The sequence below is a fragment of the Atractosteus spatula genome, chromosome 3 (genome assembly GCF_055471065.1).
Source record: "Atractosteus spatula isolate fAtrSpa1 chromosome 3, fAtrSpa1.hap1, whole genome shotgun sequence".
NCBI classification, from domain to species: Eukaryota; Metazoa; Chordata; class Actinopteri; order Semionotiformes; family Lepisosteidae; genus Atractosteus; species Atractosteus spatula.
Window position 1 is genome coordinate 53,581,524 of NC_142708.1, and position 20,928 is coordinate 53,602,451.

General features: G+C 36.7%; 1 protein-coding gene across 2 annotated transcripts in view; it reads right to left on the reverse strand.

The window, feature by feature from the left end:
• Positions 1-20,928, reverse strand: part of LOC148837928 (lipoxygenase homology domain-containing protein 1-like) — an 81,184-nt gene that overhangs the window by 8,349 nt on the left and 51,907 nt on the right. For both annotated transcript variants that reach the window (XM_088911274.1, XM_088911275.1), the window contains 11 exons: positions 20,065-20,246; positions 19,338-19,454; positions 18,022-18,184; positions 17,421-17,575; positions 15,477-15,686; positions 13,950-14,094; positions 12,344-12,552; positions 9,998-10,183; positions 8,824-8,951; positions 8,075-8,192; positions 4,375-4,552 (listed from right to left, as the gene is read on the reverse strand). In XM_088911274.1, the coding sequence (XP_088767400.1) occupies positions 4,375-4,552; positions 8,075-8,192; positions 8,824-8,951; positions 9,998-10,183; positions 12,344-12,552; positions 13,950-14,094; positions 15,477-15,686; positions 17,421-17,575; positions 18,022-18,184; positions 19,338-19,454; positions 20,065-20,246 (1,791 nt within the window). The remainder of the gene's footprint in view (positions 1-4,374; positions 4,553-8,074; positions 8,193-8,823; positions 8,952-9,997; positions 10,184-12,343; positions 12,553-13,949; positions 14,095-15,476; positions 15,687-17,420; positions 17,576-18,021; positions 18,185-19,337; positions 19,455-20,064; positions 20,247-20,928) is intronic.

The window sequence follows — 20,928 nt, forward strand, 5'->3', positions numbered from 1 at the left end:
GTCTTCCATCCTACCCAATTTTCTTCCAAATCTGACTGTCCTGAAACTGAGTTGACTTGGTTTGAGTCAATCACAGAACAAGAGCTATGGATACAAAGACAAGATGCTTTTGCCACTAACATACTCAGTGCATGTCACAAGCCAATGACATCATTTCAGTGATAACAATGGTGAAGATGTCAGCCTCACAATGCCACATTTTGCTGGCACTTTATCATTTCTTGCTCAGTAACTGCTTAAACAGACAGGAGCTCAAACATTTTCCACAATCTCTCTCATATAATGTTCATAACAGGTTAATGTTACATCATTAACAATGGGGAGTGAAAATGTGCTGTTTTCAAAAATGCTGCAGATTTGACTAATTACTAAACTAAAAGTGCCTTAAGTGTAACAGACAATTCTGTGAGATAAAGGATGTTTTCTACAGATTAGTAATTTCCCCAAACCTCGGTGAAAATTCAAAGCCTTATCCCTCTCCCAGCAGTCTGGATGAAAGCAAAGCCTATCTCATACCCAGTAGCTCCTTAGAGGAGGGGCTCCAAGTTTTGTACTGTATTCACCTCCCCAGAATCCACAATATAAAAATATTCAGTAAAGATGGCTGCGGTCAAGAAGTACCAGAAAAGTTTTCAGCTACACATAGGAAATCAACAGAGTATTCAGCCAAACTGGTTCAATGAAAAGCTTTTATAATTAGAATGTAAAGTTTTTTAGTCATTATTTTATTTATTAATTGTATTTTTTGTGGTTTTTGACTCCTATTGACACTTATTTTCTGTAAGACCATCCATTGTGCTCATACTGACAAACGGAGAGTCGGATGTTTGATGCACTGTAAAACCGAAATGGAATTATATGCATCTCAGACGGGGAGGAGATAAGATGAATAAAGACATCATCTATTCAGAAGGAATGATTGGGCTATTCTGGAATACCCTAATATTTACAGTTATAGCTTCTATTTTTTATTCTTATTAATAATAGAATACTGTATATTGTAATATTTTATTCTATATTGCAAAGATGTTTCAATGTGAAATACCAAGACTCCTCAAGATCAAATATTCTCTTTGTATTCCTCCTTTCTAGCCTTTACCTGACTTACAAAATTAATTCTGATCTACAGAACACTGCAAGGCAACACTAGATGAGGAATGTTATACCACTGCAAAGACATTACAAAGAATCCCTGAATCACTTACTAACCAAAATGCAATTTACTGACGATTACGAAACACCCAAACATTTTCCAGCCTGATATAATTATTATCAAATCATTGGTAAAACCCTATAATTGTAATAAAAGTATCATTATTTAGTACTTTTAATTATTCACAATCTCTGCCATATCAAAAGAGAAATAAATTAACTTTGATTTCCTGTTTCTTATAGTTGATATTAGAACACTGTTCAAGATGGGGTGTTAAGGGGCGGAGCGGTGGCTCTGTGGCTCTGTGGCTAAGGATCTGCGCCTGTGGTTGGAAGGTTGCTGGTTCAAATCCCGCAGCTGGCAGAGGAATCCTACTCTGTTGGGCCCCTGAGCAAGGCCCTTAAGCCCAACTGCTCCAGGGGTGCCATACAATGGCAGACCCTGTGCTCTGACCCCAGGCTCTCTCCCTGTCTGTGTGTCTCATGGAGAGCAAGCTGGGGTATGCAAAAAGATAATTCCTAATGTGAGAAAATTGTAAAGGGTTAATAAAGTGATGTTAAATCCCTGTTAACACCCCAGGGGTCCTGTTAAATGGGGTGAGGGAGACACTTCACTGTATGCTGCATTTTAAGATTCTGTACATTCCCTGAGCTACCAATTAGCCCCAAAACAAGTAAACTGACAGCTCCTAGTTACTGATCATTTTTACTTATTCACTCTTTGACTGTCATGTATTATGCTCTTGGTCTTTTAGAAAACGATACTGGGTTTTTAGCATGGCTCTCGGCACAAGGAGAAAATGTTTTTTCTGGGATTTTCTAATTACACGTCTGCGTTGCAGGATGTACCTGCAAAGCATTTTTAATGCTTCAGATGACAACTGATTAGCATCTCTACCGACTGATGAGAAATTGCAGAAGGCAACTTCTTTAATTATATAATCAGGGGCGGCTCGTGGGTATATGAATTGGTGGGACACAAATGAGGATGAGAGGATTGATGTATGTTTTTTTTTCTTGGTGTTGAATAATTTGTCATAGAAGAATAAAGGTGCAAGCTTTTTTTAGTATCCACCTTTGACAAACTCAGGTGTAACAATAGAATCATGTCAAAACAAGCTATATTCCCCTAGGAATGCTTGAATGTTTATTGCATTATTATTTGTCAACATGGATAACTTAACAGCAACATCACATGTCACTGCTTCTTCATGTAAGAAAGGCATTTTTGGAAGACATCCATGGCAACCACAAAAGTACTAAACTGATTAACAAGTGGAATAATTTATTCAGGAACCGTGCATAAAGGCAAAAGCCAGTGTGTTTAAAGTACAATTGGGGATGTGGAGCTTTTGAACTCTGGAGAATTTCTTACTCTTCGGAGAATGAATTACTAGCAGTTAGATGTTGTCTTTTAAAGATGAATTAAAAGACACAGCAGAAACATTCAAATTAAGAAATCTTATCTAAGATGGCAAAAAAAACTCCAAGCCCTTAAAAATGGATACATGAGAATAAGTAAAACTGCAATAAGATGGTTAGGCTTATTTTTTTTCTTAAGAATGGTCAATTACTTTTCATGATACACCTATCCTGGCATTGTATAAGCCTGTGGAGTCATGACTTTAGGTTATAGGTTCATGTCTTCACTGCAGACACTGCAGTTGGTACCCCTATTTACCCAGATTGCTCAAGTCCACCCAGCTTTATGAATAGGAAAAAACATCAAAGGGGTTGTGCTCTTTAGTCAGTTTAATGGTACTGAAATCAGGATGAGCTCTGGTATGGTTTTTCCTTTTGAAGAACTGTATACACCCAGCCAATGGGTCCCACATACCCATTGAGCTGGTCATCTTTTAACATCCTATAAGCTAAGTGCTAACATATTGTATAGGATGCCAGAGCTGTAGTCACCTGGTATTTCCTAGGACCCAAGAGAGTCCTAACTGGCAAATCCCAACCCTACCACCAGCGCTGAACCAATTGTGAGTCACTTCTAGGAGAATTCCGGTCATGTAGTGAATAGAGCCAGACTTCATCCTGCACCGAGAGCGAGCTTACACTGGAAAACCAGGTTAAGAAACTAAAAAAAAATGTTTCCTTGAATCGATATCAAAGAAAAATGAATACGAGCATCCTCACTCCCTTGGAAACTAACCTGCTAGCATGTATGATGTCTCCGTAATGTGCAGTAACACATTAGACAAAGACCCTAGTGCAATAGGCTCCTTTAGTCCCAGGCTAAAGAAATAAGGCACATGAATGAGTGTTTAATAACAGCTGTGCTAATGTCATTACTTCAATGCAGTGTTTAGGAGGTGGACCCTGTCACCCAGTGGTGTGCAAGTAGAGGAGTGCATGATTGTGTGTCTGATTGTGTACTCATAGCTAGTTTTCCTATGAAACTGTCTGAAATACAATTTGAAAATGATGTTTAGCATCTTTAAAAGGGGCAAGATCTTTGTTGTTGTCTTTTGCGATTTCATTCTACATTTTCTTTCACTTTTGTCTGTGGTGGGGCATTGGGCTGCCCCTCCGTACGATCATGTACAGTAAGTGCCGAGAGGGCAGTTTGGATGTAGTGCAAGAAGAATAAAAAAAACCTCCTGAAATTGTTAGGAACACCGGAATCTCATTAAATACATAGAAAAAAAAGCTTTTAACAATGCTAGGAAAACATTCTCAGGCTTAATTGTATTGCATGTGGAGGAACACAGATGATAGTTGACAGGTGTTTTTTCTTTGCAGGGAAAAAAAAAGCGGTGCAACAAATCTGTGTGATAAGAAAGGCAGCAAGGAAAACTTACCATTTACTTAACATTTAACATTTAACAAACTTAACATTTTTATCCCTGATAAGTTTCATTCTTAACTGCCTCAACTTTAGCACTGCCTTCTAAATATCATCCTGAAAATCAAGTCAGTACATACAATTTGCATTTAAATCCCCTAAAAAGAGAAGGAAATGGATGTGTGCTCCCGCTCTTCAGATGAAATTGAAAGGAGGACACAGTCAAAAATAATCTGTGACTCACTGTTATCTCTTCCCCGTTTTTAAATCTTTCTCTAAACCTGTAAATTTATTGCATTTCATCACAGATGCTTCCGAGATAAATTTGCAGGAGTCTGTTACTGCAAATTAATTATCTTTTTTATCACAGAATACAGCGCAGTTTAATTATTTGCAGCAAGGGATACTTGTCAGGAGATTGAAAGTCCTACCTGATACATCACTGGTTTTCACTTGTATGGTGTAGGTTGTTTTTTCCACTAATTGCTCTTCATCCACCACAGCTGCTAGCTCACATACAGTCGTCCTCTTAGGTCCCTTTGTCTTGGAGAGCCACTCATTGTAGGTGAAAACTGACACTTCCTCTGTGCTCATATTCCGCAAAATAATCTGCAGAACAGCCAGAATTAAGTCAAACTTACTGTGAACCCCACCCTTGACATCCATTTAGTCTCAGCAGCCTAAAGAGTTTGCCTGTGAAGAGAGGTGTGCCACATAATTTATAGAGAGCTGATTTAAATAGTTTAAACAGTCCACAATCATTTTCTTTTTAAAAACATTTCTTATTGGACCAGAAAGTAAAGTGAACTGTTGTTAACTGCACACCACAAAACAAAGTAGTTGGCCTACATACAGTATAAGCAGCAGAAGAACAAGCACTGCAAGATAAAAGACATTTTTTGTTGTTGATTTTTTAATGTGTAAATTGCAAATATATGTATTATAATATTTTCTCAGTCTGTGTTATACAAATGATTTTTCTTTGCTATACGCCATTAAATTCAGAGCCTTTTAGTAAGCCTTCTCAAAAAAGGAAAGGATTTGAAAAAAACATATTAGAATGGTAAGGACATACAGTAGGGGTGTAAGATGCTGGTGAATCCGTGTGCTTTTTGTGTCACAACAATCAGATGCTTTCCTATTTACATTACCCATTACTGGTATTCACACACATTTCAAATAATCTGTTTAAAAAATAAATTACTTAATGTATTTTCATGCCATGAAGTGGTTAGTACTTTAAATCTTTATCTACATACACGATTCTACTGCTACTGCTAAGAGAAGTTAAACAAATAGATCCGAAAAAAACAACAACACTGTTGTGCCAACATGATTGGAATCTTAATGATCACAGAAGCTTCAGTTTGAGATCTCTATACAGTATGTATTACAAGGGCTGAAAAGAAATGACCACCCTGAGCACCCTGTTGTACTGTGATGATAAACGTCTGACTTTCAGTCTCATGTTAACTGTCAAATGACAGTTTTTATGTTTCAATAAAAGTCTTGTGCAGAAGGTCTGAATGATTAAAAGATCAGGTTGTCTGTGTGCTTCCATTTCTCTCTCCACAAAGAGCCTTTGTCTGAAATGTCCTGCAACATATTTTAATCATTTAAACTTTGTGTACAAAACATTTTCAGTCTTTTATTTTGTATACAACAGCTCAGTCTTCTCTTAATCCAAGAGACTGTGATATAAAAAAATGGTTCAGAAAGGATTTGATGGAAAATCTGGAACAAATGGTTAATTAGAGGGCTGATGGCTTAATCCAGTCTCCGGTCTTATCCTCTGTGTTTACTTAGGACCATCTGTTCAGATATCCTATATTGTAATTGTTGATGAAAATATGCAGTATCTAAATTAAAATGGAAATAATTTTGTGTTGTGGAAGTAATTCCGAGCAAACGTTTAGACTGCAAAAGCTACAGTGTTTAAAGCATAGTATTATGTTTACCATATAGTATGGGTTGATACTGGAAACTTTACAAGCCACATGAAATAATCCATGAAAAGCCTAAACTAGTAAATCCACTGCCAGCTGAAGGTGTCTTCTTTATCCCCTTTAACAGTCTGCCTTTGTAAATAATCTATAAGAGTATCTACAGCACATCTTGCCTCTAGAGCCACAGACTATACCACAATAGACCACTATACATTAGGTTCATTCATTCATCCCTGTCTTGCCCCTCCTAGACAATCTGTCACCGTCTGCTGAGAACAATGGATTAATTCCAATTAGTGGTTTGAAATACACAAAAAAAATAGTTGTCCAGATGCATTGATCACACTGTTAAACTTTGAGATGGTTCACTTCACAGAACATAAATGTCTTTTTAGAGTTGTGCAATAATAAACACAGCCAGGATGGACCCCAACAACATTTTAGATGTTTCGGTTTTTCATTTTCTATAAAATTCTACTTGTTTTTTTGCAATGAATAATGAACATAAGGTTAAAGAAATCAACCCGGCGTAAACACATCAAACCATAAGCACACACAAATGTTGGGGAGCTGAGTCTCTTGAGCTCCATTAAGTCAGATCAATAGTCTGGTTTAAAGGAAAATGAATTACCAGCTTAGACCTGGAAAAAATACAGTATACATCATGGCTGTGACAAATTATATAACAAATGTCATTATGCATACAGCATGATCCACTACTAGTACAGTATGTTACTAATATTATTAATGATTTTTCAATACATTTGATAATTACATTTATTCTGCTACATAATCCTTTCCACTGAGTAATTTAATAAATACTGTAAACCTTAAGTCGTTAGACATTAGGGCGTAGGTTAATTGCTAAATGTGACTTTAGAGAGCAATTTTATTACCAAATTAAGATTACAATTTTCACTAAAGAAATATGACCTATTACATCTTCTTTATTTCACAATGACAAAATCAATTTGTTATGACTACCTAATGTAAAGAAAACCAGAAAATCTTCCCTTATGGACTCTTAAAGGAAGGTCCTTTTTATTGTGCATCTTGAGCTGACAAAATATCTGTGCTTTGGATAAACTGAATTTATATCAATAACTGTACTTAGGACTGTACCAGAAAGAAAATAAAAAAAGTCCTGGAATACTATAAAATGACTTTTTTAACAGGAGGTGCTTTTCCACAGTCTCAGTTTCAAATGGGTCAGATTTGGTTAGTTCCATTTGAAATGAGGTGAAATGAGGAATCTGGATCACTTACAGTAGATAGAACTCCAAAATTAATTTCTTTGGTTTTATCCTCCTGTTATGTTATTCATAACACATTACTCTCTAGACCTAGGTTATTCATAAAAAAATTTCAGATGAGGTTAGATACTAGATCTTGAGAAAATCTTGAAAAAAAACATGTTCTCAAACAATTAGCTGCATAATGTGTAGGTAATTTGGCAGACATAAATATTAAGCTTTTATATTTAACCTTTTAAAAAAAATTGCTATTTACTGACCACTGCTTTGCACAAATCAATCTGGAACAGTTTAGGAGAGTAGGGCTTAAGAGAGATATAGATTGTGGGAGAGTATTTTTTCTGTAATCTAGTGATGCACAGGCACTAAGGGATTTGCAACTTGAATATTACTAAACCACAGACACTTTATTTTTCTGATGCAGTGAACAGTTCATTCCACATGTTTGAGTGGCAGCTTTTGTGCACATGTTGTTAACAAAGCAGGTGAATGCCATCTTCCCAGCAGACTTTGTTATACAATTTGGCACCCCAAATATATAAAAATATGTTGAACACAGCAATGATTGTTTTACTTTTTCTCAAAGTCTGATTTGACCTATCTGACTTGTAATTTTTTTAATTTACTGTATCATGTATATTTTGATTTTGTTTTAAATAAAAGTAAACGTGTTGTTGCAGTTAATAACATTAAGTAAGGGAACAAGTAATACTGTAGGTTTATTTCACGCTGAAAAGAGAAAAGAGAAAACAATGTTTCGGCTGTGAAGCCTTCTTCAGGTGTGTCAATACTGTCAATACTTAATAGTATTAAGTACTTCCATTCAGCAATAATTTTGTTGTTGCAAAGTCTTTTGGAGTATATAGAATAACCAATAGCACTAGTTAATGTGACAGTGCTCAAATGTTCATGAAAAAGATATCAGTGACAACCTTATCCAAGAACCAGTCTGGACGACTTCCACTGCCATCAGTGCGAACCCTGATCTTTTTTATGGGTGCAATGTCATCTATTTCCACATTGAAGACATCTTCTTGACCTCTCTCAAACCTAGAAAATACCAATGTGTTAACATACTAATATACTGTATATCATATAGCACAAAATGTAATAGAAAAACGTCTTCTATTAAAAGTATTTTGAGTTTATTTCTTTGATTCATCTTTTGATATTACTTTGAGTTATATGGAATGTATAGATTTTATACATAACATAGATAATATCCATCCATTTTCTAATTCCTTCTTCCAGTTTAGGGTTGTGGGCAACCTATCCCAGCACGCCATGGGCCCAAGGCAGGATACACCCTGGACAGGACAGCAGTTCATTGCAGGGCACACACAGACACAACACACACACCTACACCAGGACAAGTTTTCTCAGAAGCCAGTTAACCTACTAGAATGTCTTTGGACTGTGGGAGGAAACCCATACGGAGAACATACAAACTCTATACAGATAGCAACCCAGGTCAGGAATTGATCCCTGGGCTTCATGTGGGATAACTACTATGCCACTGTGCTGCCCCATAGACAATATCTAGTATATATAATAAATAAACTGTTTGAAACCATGCCCAGAATTTGAATTTAAAATGAATATAAAATGTAATAGCTGATAATGATATTTGTGGCATTAACATGCAAACACTTGTTGCAATATTGAAATAAAAAGGAGGCACCTGTCTTCATTCTTCTGTAAGAGCATCTCTTCTGTGCTTCCACTGGCCCCAAAAACTGCCATGAAAATGTTGGCATCAGTCCCTGCATTCTGAGTGTCTCCAGTGACAACTGTTACTTCATATAAAACCTGGAAAACAGAAAGAATTATAAACCATGTCTCACTCATAATGATTTAATTCGTTTAGCACAATGTTGTTCCTCAGCGAACATCCTGAGGCTGACCCAAGAAAGAAACTGTGCATGGAGTATTATAACACAAGAATGTTTTTAGGAGATCATTATTTCTTAAAAGTAGTAATGGTATTGTCTTTGACAACATACCGTAGTTGTGTATCTTGTTACAGCTAAAAAGTACTTCCTGTTTTGAGTTTTAAATCCATTTTTTGTCTGTATGTATTGTTCCTGAAGTTATGATTCTGAAGAGGGTAGGGTTCACTTTACTGATGCTTAATGGGGAATTACACCCAAATAAATCAAATCAATGTTGGATGAAACATTCCTACACCTCTCCAAGTTTTCACATCGTGGTCCCTATAACATCACACAAGGGTTGTAAATGCATATCAAAGTCAAATGAAAATGTCAGGCTGGAATACTTTGTTTTGTCATTAAATTTGTGAAAAAACATATGAATGCAGTAGAATTTGGAAATTACAATTATTCTTACACAGTTTCTTTTGAGGCAACTTAGCATGAAAAGCAACACCAAAAAGAAACTCAAAAAACAACTTGCTGTTTGATTATTAATCTAGGTTCTTTAGTGAGTAGGAATCGTAATGTCATCCATGTGATATGGAGAGCAAATATCTCCCAGTGCAAGATCGATGTGACCACATGACCTCTTCTCTGGGACATCTTAGTGCTGTTCTTGACAACCCATGGCTTAAAAATATTTCCCATTTGAGAGAGGGTTTTTGTACATTTGGAATTTTGAAGAGTGGCAGTGCAAAGGATGCCAGCAATTTAGTTTCACTTTAGAAGATTGTGGACAGAAACATGGCCTGAGTCATGCCTCCTGCTCTCTGATGGGTTTTTAAAATGGACTTTTGGAGAAAAGAAGGTGCTTTTCTTTCTTTCTAGGTCTTCATATGTCTGAATCTTGGAGGGATAAACCATATTTCATGCCTAAGGCTCATAGTGGGAAGACTTTGAATACATCTGCAAGCAGCTGACCTTGTGGGAAATGTTGATGCTTTCTGCGTCGAGAACGCTGAAGATGCGGGCTGTAAGACCGTCTCCTCTATCTTTCGCAAGCCAGCATTTGCATGGGAAAATGTACATGATGCCTTTTGTCGGCACAGCAATGGATAGCTCATCCACCAGCCAGCAGCTTTCTGGAGTGGCCCCGTCATGACCCAGCTGTGATCAGAAACGAAGAGGAAAATGTGTGCATAAATCACAGGTTGTTCTACTTCCTTATGGAAAAGGCTTGGTTGTGCAAAATACTTCAAACAAGTTGAAATACGATACTTGACTGTCGGCTCTAGAACACATCAAGCAAGTAGAATATAATACTCGATTGCGTGCTATAGAACACATCAATAAAACCATTATGATTGGGTACCTAATTCTCAGAGCCCTTTAGCTTCAAATGTTTCATACATAGTCTTGTGTGTTAGAGCTACAGTGTATTATACATTTTCTGTACATTGATAAAGAGATCTAGAAGTATTTTCTCTTTGAAACATCTTATAGAGCTGGAAGACATTGACGGTTTCAAAACACATTAATCTCTTGTATTTTGATAACTAGGCCCTCTTCAATAGTTAAATGTGTGCAGATTCATACAAAGCAGAAACAAAAATAATTTTCTTGCTCATAAATAAAAAACACCAATCAGCTTTATTCAAAGAGTTGTGAAATGCTCACAGCTGAAAGCCAGAATGTGAAAAAGATTTGGTAGTTCTAAAATAAAAAAATAAAATATGGAAATAGAGTTTTTTATCCATGGCCATAATACAGTGGTTACTCTATGCATTAAGCCATCAAATTTTTAATTTGGTATTGGTTGGTCTTGGTGCATCTAACGTAAACTATGACTTGAATGTGCTATCAAGCTGTCAAGCACTTTATAAACCTTCTTAACATTCTTTCAAAGCCTGACACAATTACCCTGTTATACAATAGCTCCAGTACTGGTATGCTCTTTAACTTGCCATCGACAAGAAACTGAATTCTCCTTTTGCAATAAATGCAAACATCACAACACAATTTTAAAATGGAAAGATGAGGGGACAAATAAGTAGGGCACATTCTGCCATACCCATATCTCATGATTTATTTATTTATTCCCATAACTGTCACTTCACACAGTTATTTCACATCAACGCTGTCTAATGAGACACTGATCTGTCTTCTGCATCGCTAGCAGTCAGAGAAGGCTCTATTCATTTGCTAGAGACAGAGGAAAAAAGCAAAAGAAATGTAGCCTTTCCTGTTTTTTTTGCTGATCAAATCCCTGTCAACTGACAGATACTCCCCTTCCTTTAGGTCTGCATATGACGTGCAGTGGTGGCAGGAATGTGTTTCAAACTCTAGAGCTATATGGCTGCTCAGATGCAACTCAGTATAATGGCAGTAAATCACTGCGCCTCAGTCACAGCGAATTACTTCAGCTATGGAAGTTTCTTGCAGGTATATCAATTTGTCTTCTTGAGTGGATTTAGAAGCTGATGACATTTCTGACCATCGAGCACCGTGTGGCAAGATTGGGCTCCGTAATTCCTTTACTTTCAAATCATGCTCATTTCTTAATTGTGGAATTATCATTTATGAAGTAGGAAATATTCTAGTCTTCTTAGTGACTGTTTTGAGGTAACTGATATTAAAACCACTGCACACTCACAAAAATATCTAACTTACATTACATTAGGTTGTAATGGCGACATTACCATGCTTGGTGAAGAGTATCGGTAAAATTAAGCACCACTATATGTAAACCCTGTCATATATGGTTTACTTTCTCACTACAGATAAAGATGCAGTTCAAAATGGTAAATTCACAAATCAGACACAGGCCTTATACAAGAACAAACACTACAAGCCTTTGATTGTTGCCATTGTTTCATCTCCCACTGACTGATTGACATGGCTGAAGATCAGTCTTTTCCTGCAGTAGACAAATGGATCGGGTTGCGGCTAAATAAAGTGTGTGGGCCAATTCAAAACCAATTAAAACCAATTTCTGTGGAGCAATGAATTCTGAAACACACAAAATCAGACCATAGTATTCCTTACGACAACATCACTAGGCACTACCCTGGCCACCAGTTGTGACCATCATGGCTGGTATGCATGAAACAGAGCTGCATGAAGCTGGTTAGAATCCTCTGTCACTGACCACAGCAAAATATGTCCCATAGACCCACAATCAATCACACAACACTTCACAGTTCTCAGAAGAACACATTAGAAACATACCGTGAAACTTCCATTCTTAGAGCCAATGTTAATGTCTCAGCACGTGTAGGTAACATTCCGATCTTGTGTTTAAAAGCCCCGCCAAACTCAATTCCATACCTCAACCTTTGTGATTTCCCCCACATCAGTTCCTTGCACCTCGAATTTCTCCATGGTCCCTGCAGCGAAGCACTTTTTGCCCTCAGAGAGATCGAGCCAAATGCGTGCGGTTTTAGCCTGCTTGGGGCCCATGATGATAATATAGGCCCGGCTGGTGGTGCTGGCATCCCGCTCTGTTCCAGTCGAGATGGTTATGTGGTAAGGGATAGCTGAAAAGGAGAGCATAACAGCTGGATTCTTTAGTAATGAACCACACTTTTAAAAAGGACAAGAAGCCATCTAACTACTTTCCAGACTTTTCAAACTAGAGAGGAATGTGCTATTATCTTTTATAAATTTGCCTACTAGGCAAGCTGGTGTCAGGTCTGATTTTCTGACTTGAATATTTAGCCTTATTTATTTCTTTTCTTTCTGTCCATGATTTATTGCAATTGGCATTTGAACTCAACCACCCTTCATAAGAATGATGAATAAATAAAATTGTGGTGACTGATTTAGGCAATACATTGCAGAAAGCAACTTGATCTCATCTTATATCTAAACCCTGGAGCATTAAATCTGCTGCACATCACACTTTCATCATGCTTTCATCTCTTGGGCTGGAAAATGATTCCTTCCCTCCCTCCTCTTCTTCATCATAACAATGTTTAAGAGTCTCTTAAATTAAGAGTCTCTGATGTCAGTTAAGACATGTTAACCTTATATATAACCTTATACGTGAAGAAAAAGGAAAGTGCTGACATTTTACAAATCTTTAAATTGCTAAATCCTATCTTAAAACAATGTACCACATGATGGAAAATCTGGTGGAGAAATGGGCCTCTCTAGTACCCCAAACATAAATATGACAGTTTATTTAGTTATGGATAAATATCTTTAGCTCTTAAGTGTCTTTAGAATGTTAAAAAATAAAGTAAATGATTGCTTTACAATTAGTGTTTATGTATACACTGCTAAACTCACCACTGTGTTTTTGCGTTATGCTTTAAAATAAAACTTAACAAAATATTTTTTTACGCAGTCTGCATTCTGATGTATCAATATCACCGTGTGGTGTATTTCTGTGCGCCCGAAATGACGTTGTGAGCTGTGTGGTAAATGCTTTGTCTAAATTAACTACTATTATTTTATTATTGCATCTTATGTTTTCTGTACCCATATTAATATACTTGCATTCATGTTGGCTAACTATACAGTACTTTAGAATGAAGAATGGAGATCCAACATTGAATTAATGCAAAATATCAATATGCATTAAAGCTTGAGACTGCTATTTGTTTCCAGCCTAAATTGTTTCTACATGAATACTTAAGTACATCCACAGATACATGCATCAGAAAGTATCAATACAGGTCCCTTTCCTTGTACTGGCAGAAAAAAATGTATTTCTGTGGCTCAGTAGAAACTATATGCTGAGAAATATTTTTTATATTGACAATGTGACTTATATTTTTATATACTTATACAAAGCATTCTGAATTGCAGCTTGGTATAGCTTATGCTTGATTTTGGTTTTGCTCTGGATTTGCCCTTCAATTTCAGTTTCATAAACCTTTATAATCTCATTATATTCTTTATTTTGCAGTGGATAACACAAATCCCTTACTTGGCCCCTCCTCAAAGGACTCATCTAGGGAGCTCTTCCTCTTGTTTTTCTTGTTCATATTGCTATCCAGACTCTTCATACTGACTGAGGAACCTTTCAGACTCTTCTTTGAGCTGTGAAGACTGGTTCTTTCCCCATCATAGCCCTGCAAGCAAGCCAATATTGACTACAGTCCATTGTAAGTTAAATTTAAAAAGTACTATCATTATAATAAGACAGAAAATATCAAGCAGGAGAAACCCACTCAGGCTGACCATGACATGAATGTAACCTTGGAAATGATGCACACAATAATCGATTCAAAGTTATATAGCAATGGGATACAAGTCACAATTTAACCACATTTTAATTTTATGCTACACAGTAGTGATTTACAGAAGTGGTCTCAGACTGCCTGTATGTGTTATGTTCAACAGGGCTCATTCGTACTGTGCCTGTTACAGGAGGTGACATCATTCCCTTGGAACATGGAAAGTGCTGAATTTTCGTATGGTGAAGACTGCACTTATCCCATACGACTTTCTAACAAGATTAGGAGACATAAAGATACTTGACAAATGTAATTTTTAGTAACTGCCTTCATTGTCTCATGTAAGATGTTCTGGATTCTGTACTCATGGAATAAAATGTAATTGTAATACTTTAATCGAACTACAAAATCACCTTTCTCTACATAAGTGCAACATTCCATACTTATTACTAATTTAATAGACTTCTGTAATATAATAATAATAATAATTCTGGACACTCCATTCAAAGTGCTTTACAAGTAATGGTGATCCTCTCCACCACCAATTTGTAGCCCCCACCTGGATGATGCAATGCCAGCCAAAGTGCACCAGTTCAATCACCACACATCAACTAGCAGTCGGGAGGAGAACAGGGTGATGAAGCCAATTCAGGATGGTGAATTTTAGGAGGTCATGATCGGTAAAGGCCAATGGGAAATTTGGCCAGGACATTGGGATAACACTCCTACTTTTTTCCAGAAGTGCCCTAGGATTTTTAACGACCACAGTGAGTCAAGACCTCGGCTTTATGTCTCATCTGAAGGACGGCGTGTTTTTACAGTACAGTGTCCCCATCACTTCATTGAGGTATGAGGACCCACACAGACTGCAGGGTGAGCGCCCCCCGCTGGCCCCACTAACACCTCTTCCAGTAGCAACCTTAGTTTTTCCCAGGAGGTCTCTCATCCAGGTACTGACCAGGCTCATATCTGCTTAGTTTCAGTGGTTATAAGTTGTGAGCCGCATGGTGATATACTGTAGCTGATTAAACTATATCATACAAACAAACAAAAAGAATAAAAGAATATTTAAATCTCCTCAAATAAACTAAATCACTTACAAATTATGTACTTAACAGCCACTAAACTAAAATATTTATTTCTAATTACAACTCAGAGAGTTTTTATATTTTTCATTAGTTAGAATGTGTTTTATGAAGTCTAAATTAAAACTTTAGCATGTAAACTCTCCATGCAATACAAAAAGAGTGACTGTCATGTCCAAAACCATCTGGTACCTTCACATAGAAAGTTCTTTCTATGCGTTTGTCTTCCTTTTTCTTGGAGAGCCACCTTTCACAGAGAAATAAATATGTTTCTTCCGTGTCTACATCCACAATCTCCACCTGCTCCAGGTACCAATCAGCATTCATCATGGTGTTGTCGTGGCGGATTTTTATTTTATAGACCTGGCCCAGGTCCACTGCTTCAATCGTGAACTTATCAACCTGGAAGTCAGAGTGAACTCATTATATATCAAGAAGAACGGCATCCTGCAAATTCACAACAGAACAAGCAGAAGCCCTATCAATTTACAGAGGCGAGGCTGTAAGTCAAAAATGATGGAGTTATGCAACCTAATTCATAGTTGTAAGTGATTGTGTATGATCAAAAGTGTATTTCAAAGTCTGCGTTTACATATACTTAGAAAAATACAGTCATCAGTTGTTTAACATTTTAATTCTCTTTTGCCAAATAAATAATTGATTTTACTTTGTAGATTATTTATAATATAAGGCATCATTAACTTTAGTAACATATCTTAAAAAATAACAGAAGGACATTTAGTCTCTATTATGTAAATTTACTGAATTTGACAGCAGCGGGTAAAAAGGATGTCATTATTTTTATCTTTTCTGGGCCACATTATCAAACCATACTCTGGATAATTCAGATATGTGTCCCATAATTTGAAAAATGCTACAGCAGAATTTCAATATACTGCAGGATTGCTATTGTGTATAGAGTCGATTCACACGTGTGCCTTAAAAGTAACCAGTTTAATATCCCCAGGGATAGTCACAGCTGTTTAACAGCTGTCTTTTTAGAGTCATAAGGGAAAGACAACTGCAGTCAAACTAAAATGAATCTTGTCACAGTCTTACACTAGCATGTAATAAAAGAATTAATTTGCTACAGCACCACAACACAATTTGACTGTACTGTAGTACTTGCACTACAGCACAGCTACTTTTTTAATATATTGAACTAAACCAACAATGTTTTTTACTCTGGACACAATCAGAACACAACAAATGCAACAGTTAAATGGATAAAAAGAAAAAAACAATTATTGTATATGTTAAGCACTACATAACATATAGGAGAAAGAATGAAAAAAAACATGGTATGATACTTGATTGGATCACAGTAAGGTCTAGTTACATGGACAGTTTGATAAAAGGAGCTCAGATATAAAGAGCATTATCTTCTGAATTACAGTATTTAAAATGAGTTGGTGACTCTGGATATTTCAAGTATCTTACACAGAATGCAACCATTCAGAAAACAGAATGGTAAAATACAGCATTAATTGAATAATATAATAAAATAATGATTTGAGAAACTATTTGGAGATATATAGTTAACAGCCACTAAAATAAATCATTTTACAGCTTAAGCCATGTGTTAGTCCTTTATTAGGCTGCTAATATGGTTAACACATGATAGATAACCACTGTAGGAAGCCCAGCTAGGTAATTAAACCTTAGTGTCAGTAAGAATAAATCATGCATCCCCTACATGTTTCACTATTAAGGTGTGCACTACACATGTATCTGTTATTTAACATTACCCAACAAGCTGTATTTCAATGCTAAAGTAGTAATAAATGTCTTACTTAATATTTAATAATACAGTGACTGCATAAAACAAATTATAATGACATTTGTACTGTAGCATCAATTTAATTTAATTACAGGCATTAGTGGTTCGTGTATTCAAATATATTTGCAATGTTAATTCTGATAATTCCAATGTATTTACAGTATACACACTCTCATAAGACTGCGATAACATCCAATATTGGCAAATCAGGGTTTACCTCGAAAGGGCAGCTCCAATATTTTGAAGGACATCTACAATTGTCTTTGGCTTCAGCTCATACTGTCTGAATTGTTTGAGTCGGAAATGTTTTCACTGCGCCAGAAATGTGAGTGTACAACAGTACTCCTTCAACGTACCTGACCTCTTTCGAACTTGTTTGAGTTTGACTCAGACTTGCTGAGCTTCCGCTCTCCAGTGTCTCCCAAGTCTCCATAGATGGTGAGGAAAACATTGGCATCTGTTCCAGCCCCATACACATCGCCCGTGATCACAGTCACCTTGTATGTGTGAGCTGAGGACCAGACATTGACATACTGTCATCCAGGTGCCTGCCTTTCATTTGTAAGGTACATGAACCTGGCAAATGTCTTGAGACTTTTGTATATGTTATTGGCATTTCTTAGAAATTCTATGTATTGCAAGACAAAAAAAATGTCAGGTCTTCAACACATTATAGACACCCTCTATAATTATAAGAAACAGGATTAATATTCAGATCGTCAATTCGGTTCTTCAATCCCTTGAAAGGTCTCTTTGTTCTTCTGTCAGTCATGTATTAGTCACTGCGAAGCTCACAGACCTGAGTTCATGAGTTTACCTGGGACTCAAAGCTGAGTTTCTTATATTTTAAATATTATATTGCAGGAATTACATTTGTTCTGATTTAGTTGTTTGTGCTGTTAGGGGACAATTCCGTTTTCAAAGATTTTATTTTTCATGTGTGAAAATGGCACATACTTTCCAGGGCGTCTTCTACCGTAGTCTCCATGGTTTTTAGTGTTCCATCCCTCTGGAGCTTCTCCTGGATGATATCCGATGGCACCAGCTCCCGCACGGTCTCCCCGTCGTCCTCGGACTTTGCCAGCCAGCGCTCACAGGGGAAGATGACTGTCTCTGAGCCCTTTCCGTGGAGAAGCACAACAAACAAAAGAGAGCATTACCCTTACTTGCAGGGGAAACATCTGTCCTGCACAGAAATCACCAAAAATCCTAAGCACTTCCAGATTTTATGCAAGATGTCTAGCCATAGACAAAAGTACCATGAAGGTTGTCAGTGGTGCTGTATTATCTTACCACCTTGGTTCACCAACTGCTCTGAGACCTAATAGAACATTTAAAGAGGGTGTTACAGAAGTAGGGGCAGCTTGGTGGTACAGTGGTTAGCATTGCTGCCTTGTAGTTGCAACCCTGGGTTCAATTCTGGACAATTCAATTAAAAAACACACTTGTAGGTCACTGGCTTCTGGGATATTTGGTCCTGGTGTGCGTGTGCGTGTGTGTGTTTGTGGACTGGGGTCTTATCCAGGGTGTAGCGTGCCTTGAGCTTGTTGCATGCCAGAATAGGCTCCGGTTCCCCAGCAACCCTGAATTGGATGAGGTTAAAAATTGAATGGATGGGTAGATGTTACATGTATCAATTTAACACTTAATGTAATTGAGGTGATAATTCCCTATGACAAAAATGAGAAAACGTTAGAGTATAGTGTTTTTTATGTACAGTGATGGTTGGAACAGCTTGTCATTGAAAACTGCTGGGCGTCATGAACTTTCTTACTATGTGAATATTAGGTATTAACACTGCAGCAACTGATAACCTTGCTTCTCTTTTAAATATAATTTGGGTAATTGTCTTCGTATGTGTATTATCTGTGTTATCATACTGATAAATGTCAGCAGCTGTGAGCAGAAAGCTTTGAGAATTGTTTTTTATTGCTTGCTGTTTTGCAAGTGTATGAATAATGAATGATAATGGATGTGTTTGTGAGGTCTTATTAATTTCCATAACAAAGACTCCCAAAAACACGGTTCTTGTTTTTACTGAATGTACTGAATAAAGGAATATGTTATTTATACTAGGTTAGAACATTAGGCAAACAATTAAAAATATGGTGGGTATATTAGTTTGTGACTCCTTTAATCAAAGTAAGACATGACATTCCCAGTCATGCTAGTTCTCTATTAATCCAGATTTAGAGGAGTTATCAGTCATCCAAAGTCTGATCTGTCTCTGTGTATGGGAGAACATTGTACATAGAAATGCTAATATGAGATACCTTTCCTTTTCGCAGAAGCCTCCTGATTTCCACTCTGTCCAAGTGCCACCCAGAGTTTATTCCCTTGTCATTATGTCCAATTCGGATCTTCTCAATAACATCGCCAATATCTTCAAGCTACAATTACAATGAATACAATCAAGTGGCCATGAAGTCCCAACATATACTGATGCCTTAATTATTTATTTTAAAGTCAAGAAATGTATAAAGTCTTCTTTAAGCACTTTCATCTGCAATATTATTTATTATATTATATTTATTATAAACTCATATGGTTTGGTATGGCACATCACACAATTCTATAAAAAGGGTTTTGAACCTGAATCAATAATGAGGAAAATTAGCAGCTATAGTGAACAGTAAGTGAGGGATTGAAATACAATCCAAAATTATTTAAAACTGTGTAAACCATCAAAACAAATCACTTCACAATTTGGTTAGTGAAAAGAAAGACAAAAAAACAACAGCACCATCTATAGATAACAACAGAATCCTTCTCATTGGAAGTGATAGCAGCTTCATTTCACATCCATCTACTGCAATAACTTTCTCTTATAAAGAACAGTTTCAAACAAACTGAGAAGTGCAAAGCACAAAGGGAGGCTAGCATGAGAAACAAGCTGAGTCTGTGCCACTCAACCACAGTAGCTCGTAGGTTGACACTCTTAAAAACAGGAGCAAAATTAAAAATTAAAAACAAAATTCTAAGATGTAAGGCTGAGTTTACCTCAACAATAAATTTGTCAGCAGAACCTCTCTCAAAGTACATTCGCCTTTCTCTCTTATTCACGCAGAGAGATTTTTGCTGAGTACAGACACCATCCCTCCCATAGAGAACAATGAAGACATCGGCATCAGTACCAGCTCCAAAGATGTCACTTGTAAATGTTGTAATCTCATAAGGCACAACTGAAAATAACAAAAAAAATAACTATTACTGTATATCACGAGGCGAAACCCTGCAGACATCAAAATGTACAGCTTGTATAAATGCTTACATATACAGTATGTGCACCACATGTGTCCTTTTAATTAATTCTGTGTTAAGTCCTTTTCTAAATAGGGCATTTATGAAAACACAGAGGATTGTGCTGTGTCTGAAATATAAAAGCATGGAAAGGTGGTCTGTGCTTGAAAGCTGAGGGAAGTAGACAACGTTGGTCTACTATAATAAACACTGAACTGCTCTGTGACTTCTTGCATCCCTGCCGTGCATGAGCAGACTGATCACAGAATAAGGCAAAACAATAAGGTACCATAGGTATATTCACAAGCAATCAAATAACAAGTTATGATGTATTCAAAAATGGCCTATTAGAAATGTAGGTATTGAATAGCGGAGTGCCTCAAATCTAAAAGGCTTTGAATTACATTTTGGTAAAGATATTTTCCTAGATGTAGAGCAGGGCTTTGCACCCCCTGTCCTACGGAATTCCCATCTAAGATATTTTTAATATCACCATTGAATCCGTTACGTAGATTATACTGTATATCAGCTAATTAATCAAATATAATTAATATAGAGAATTTTTCCATGTTGTTTAATTTAATGGGCAATTTGTTATATTAAACAATGTAAAGGTCATTCAGG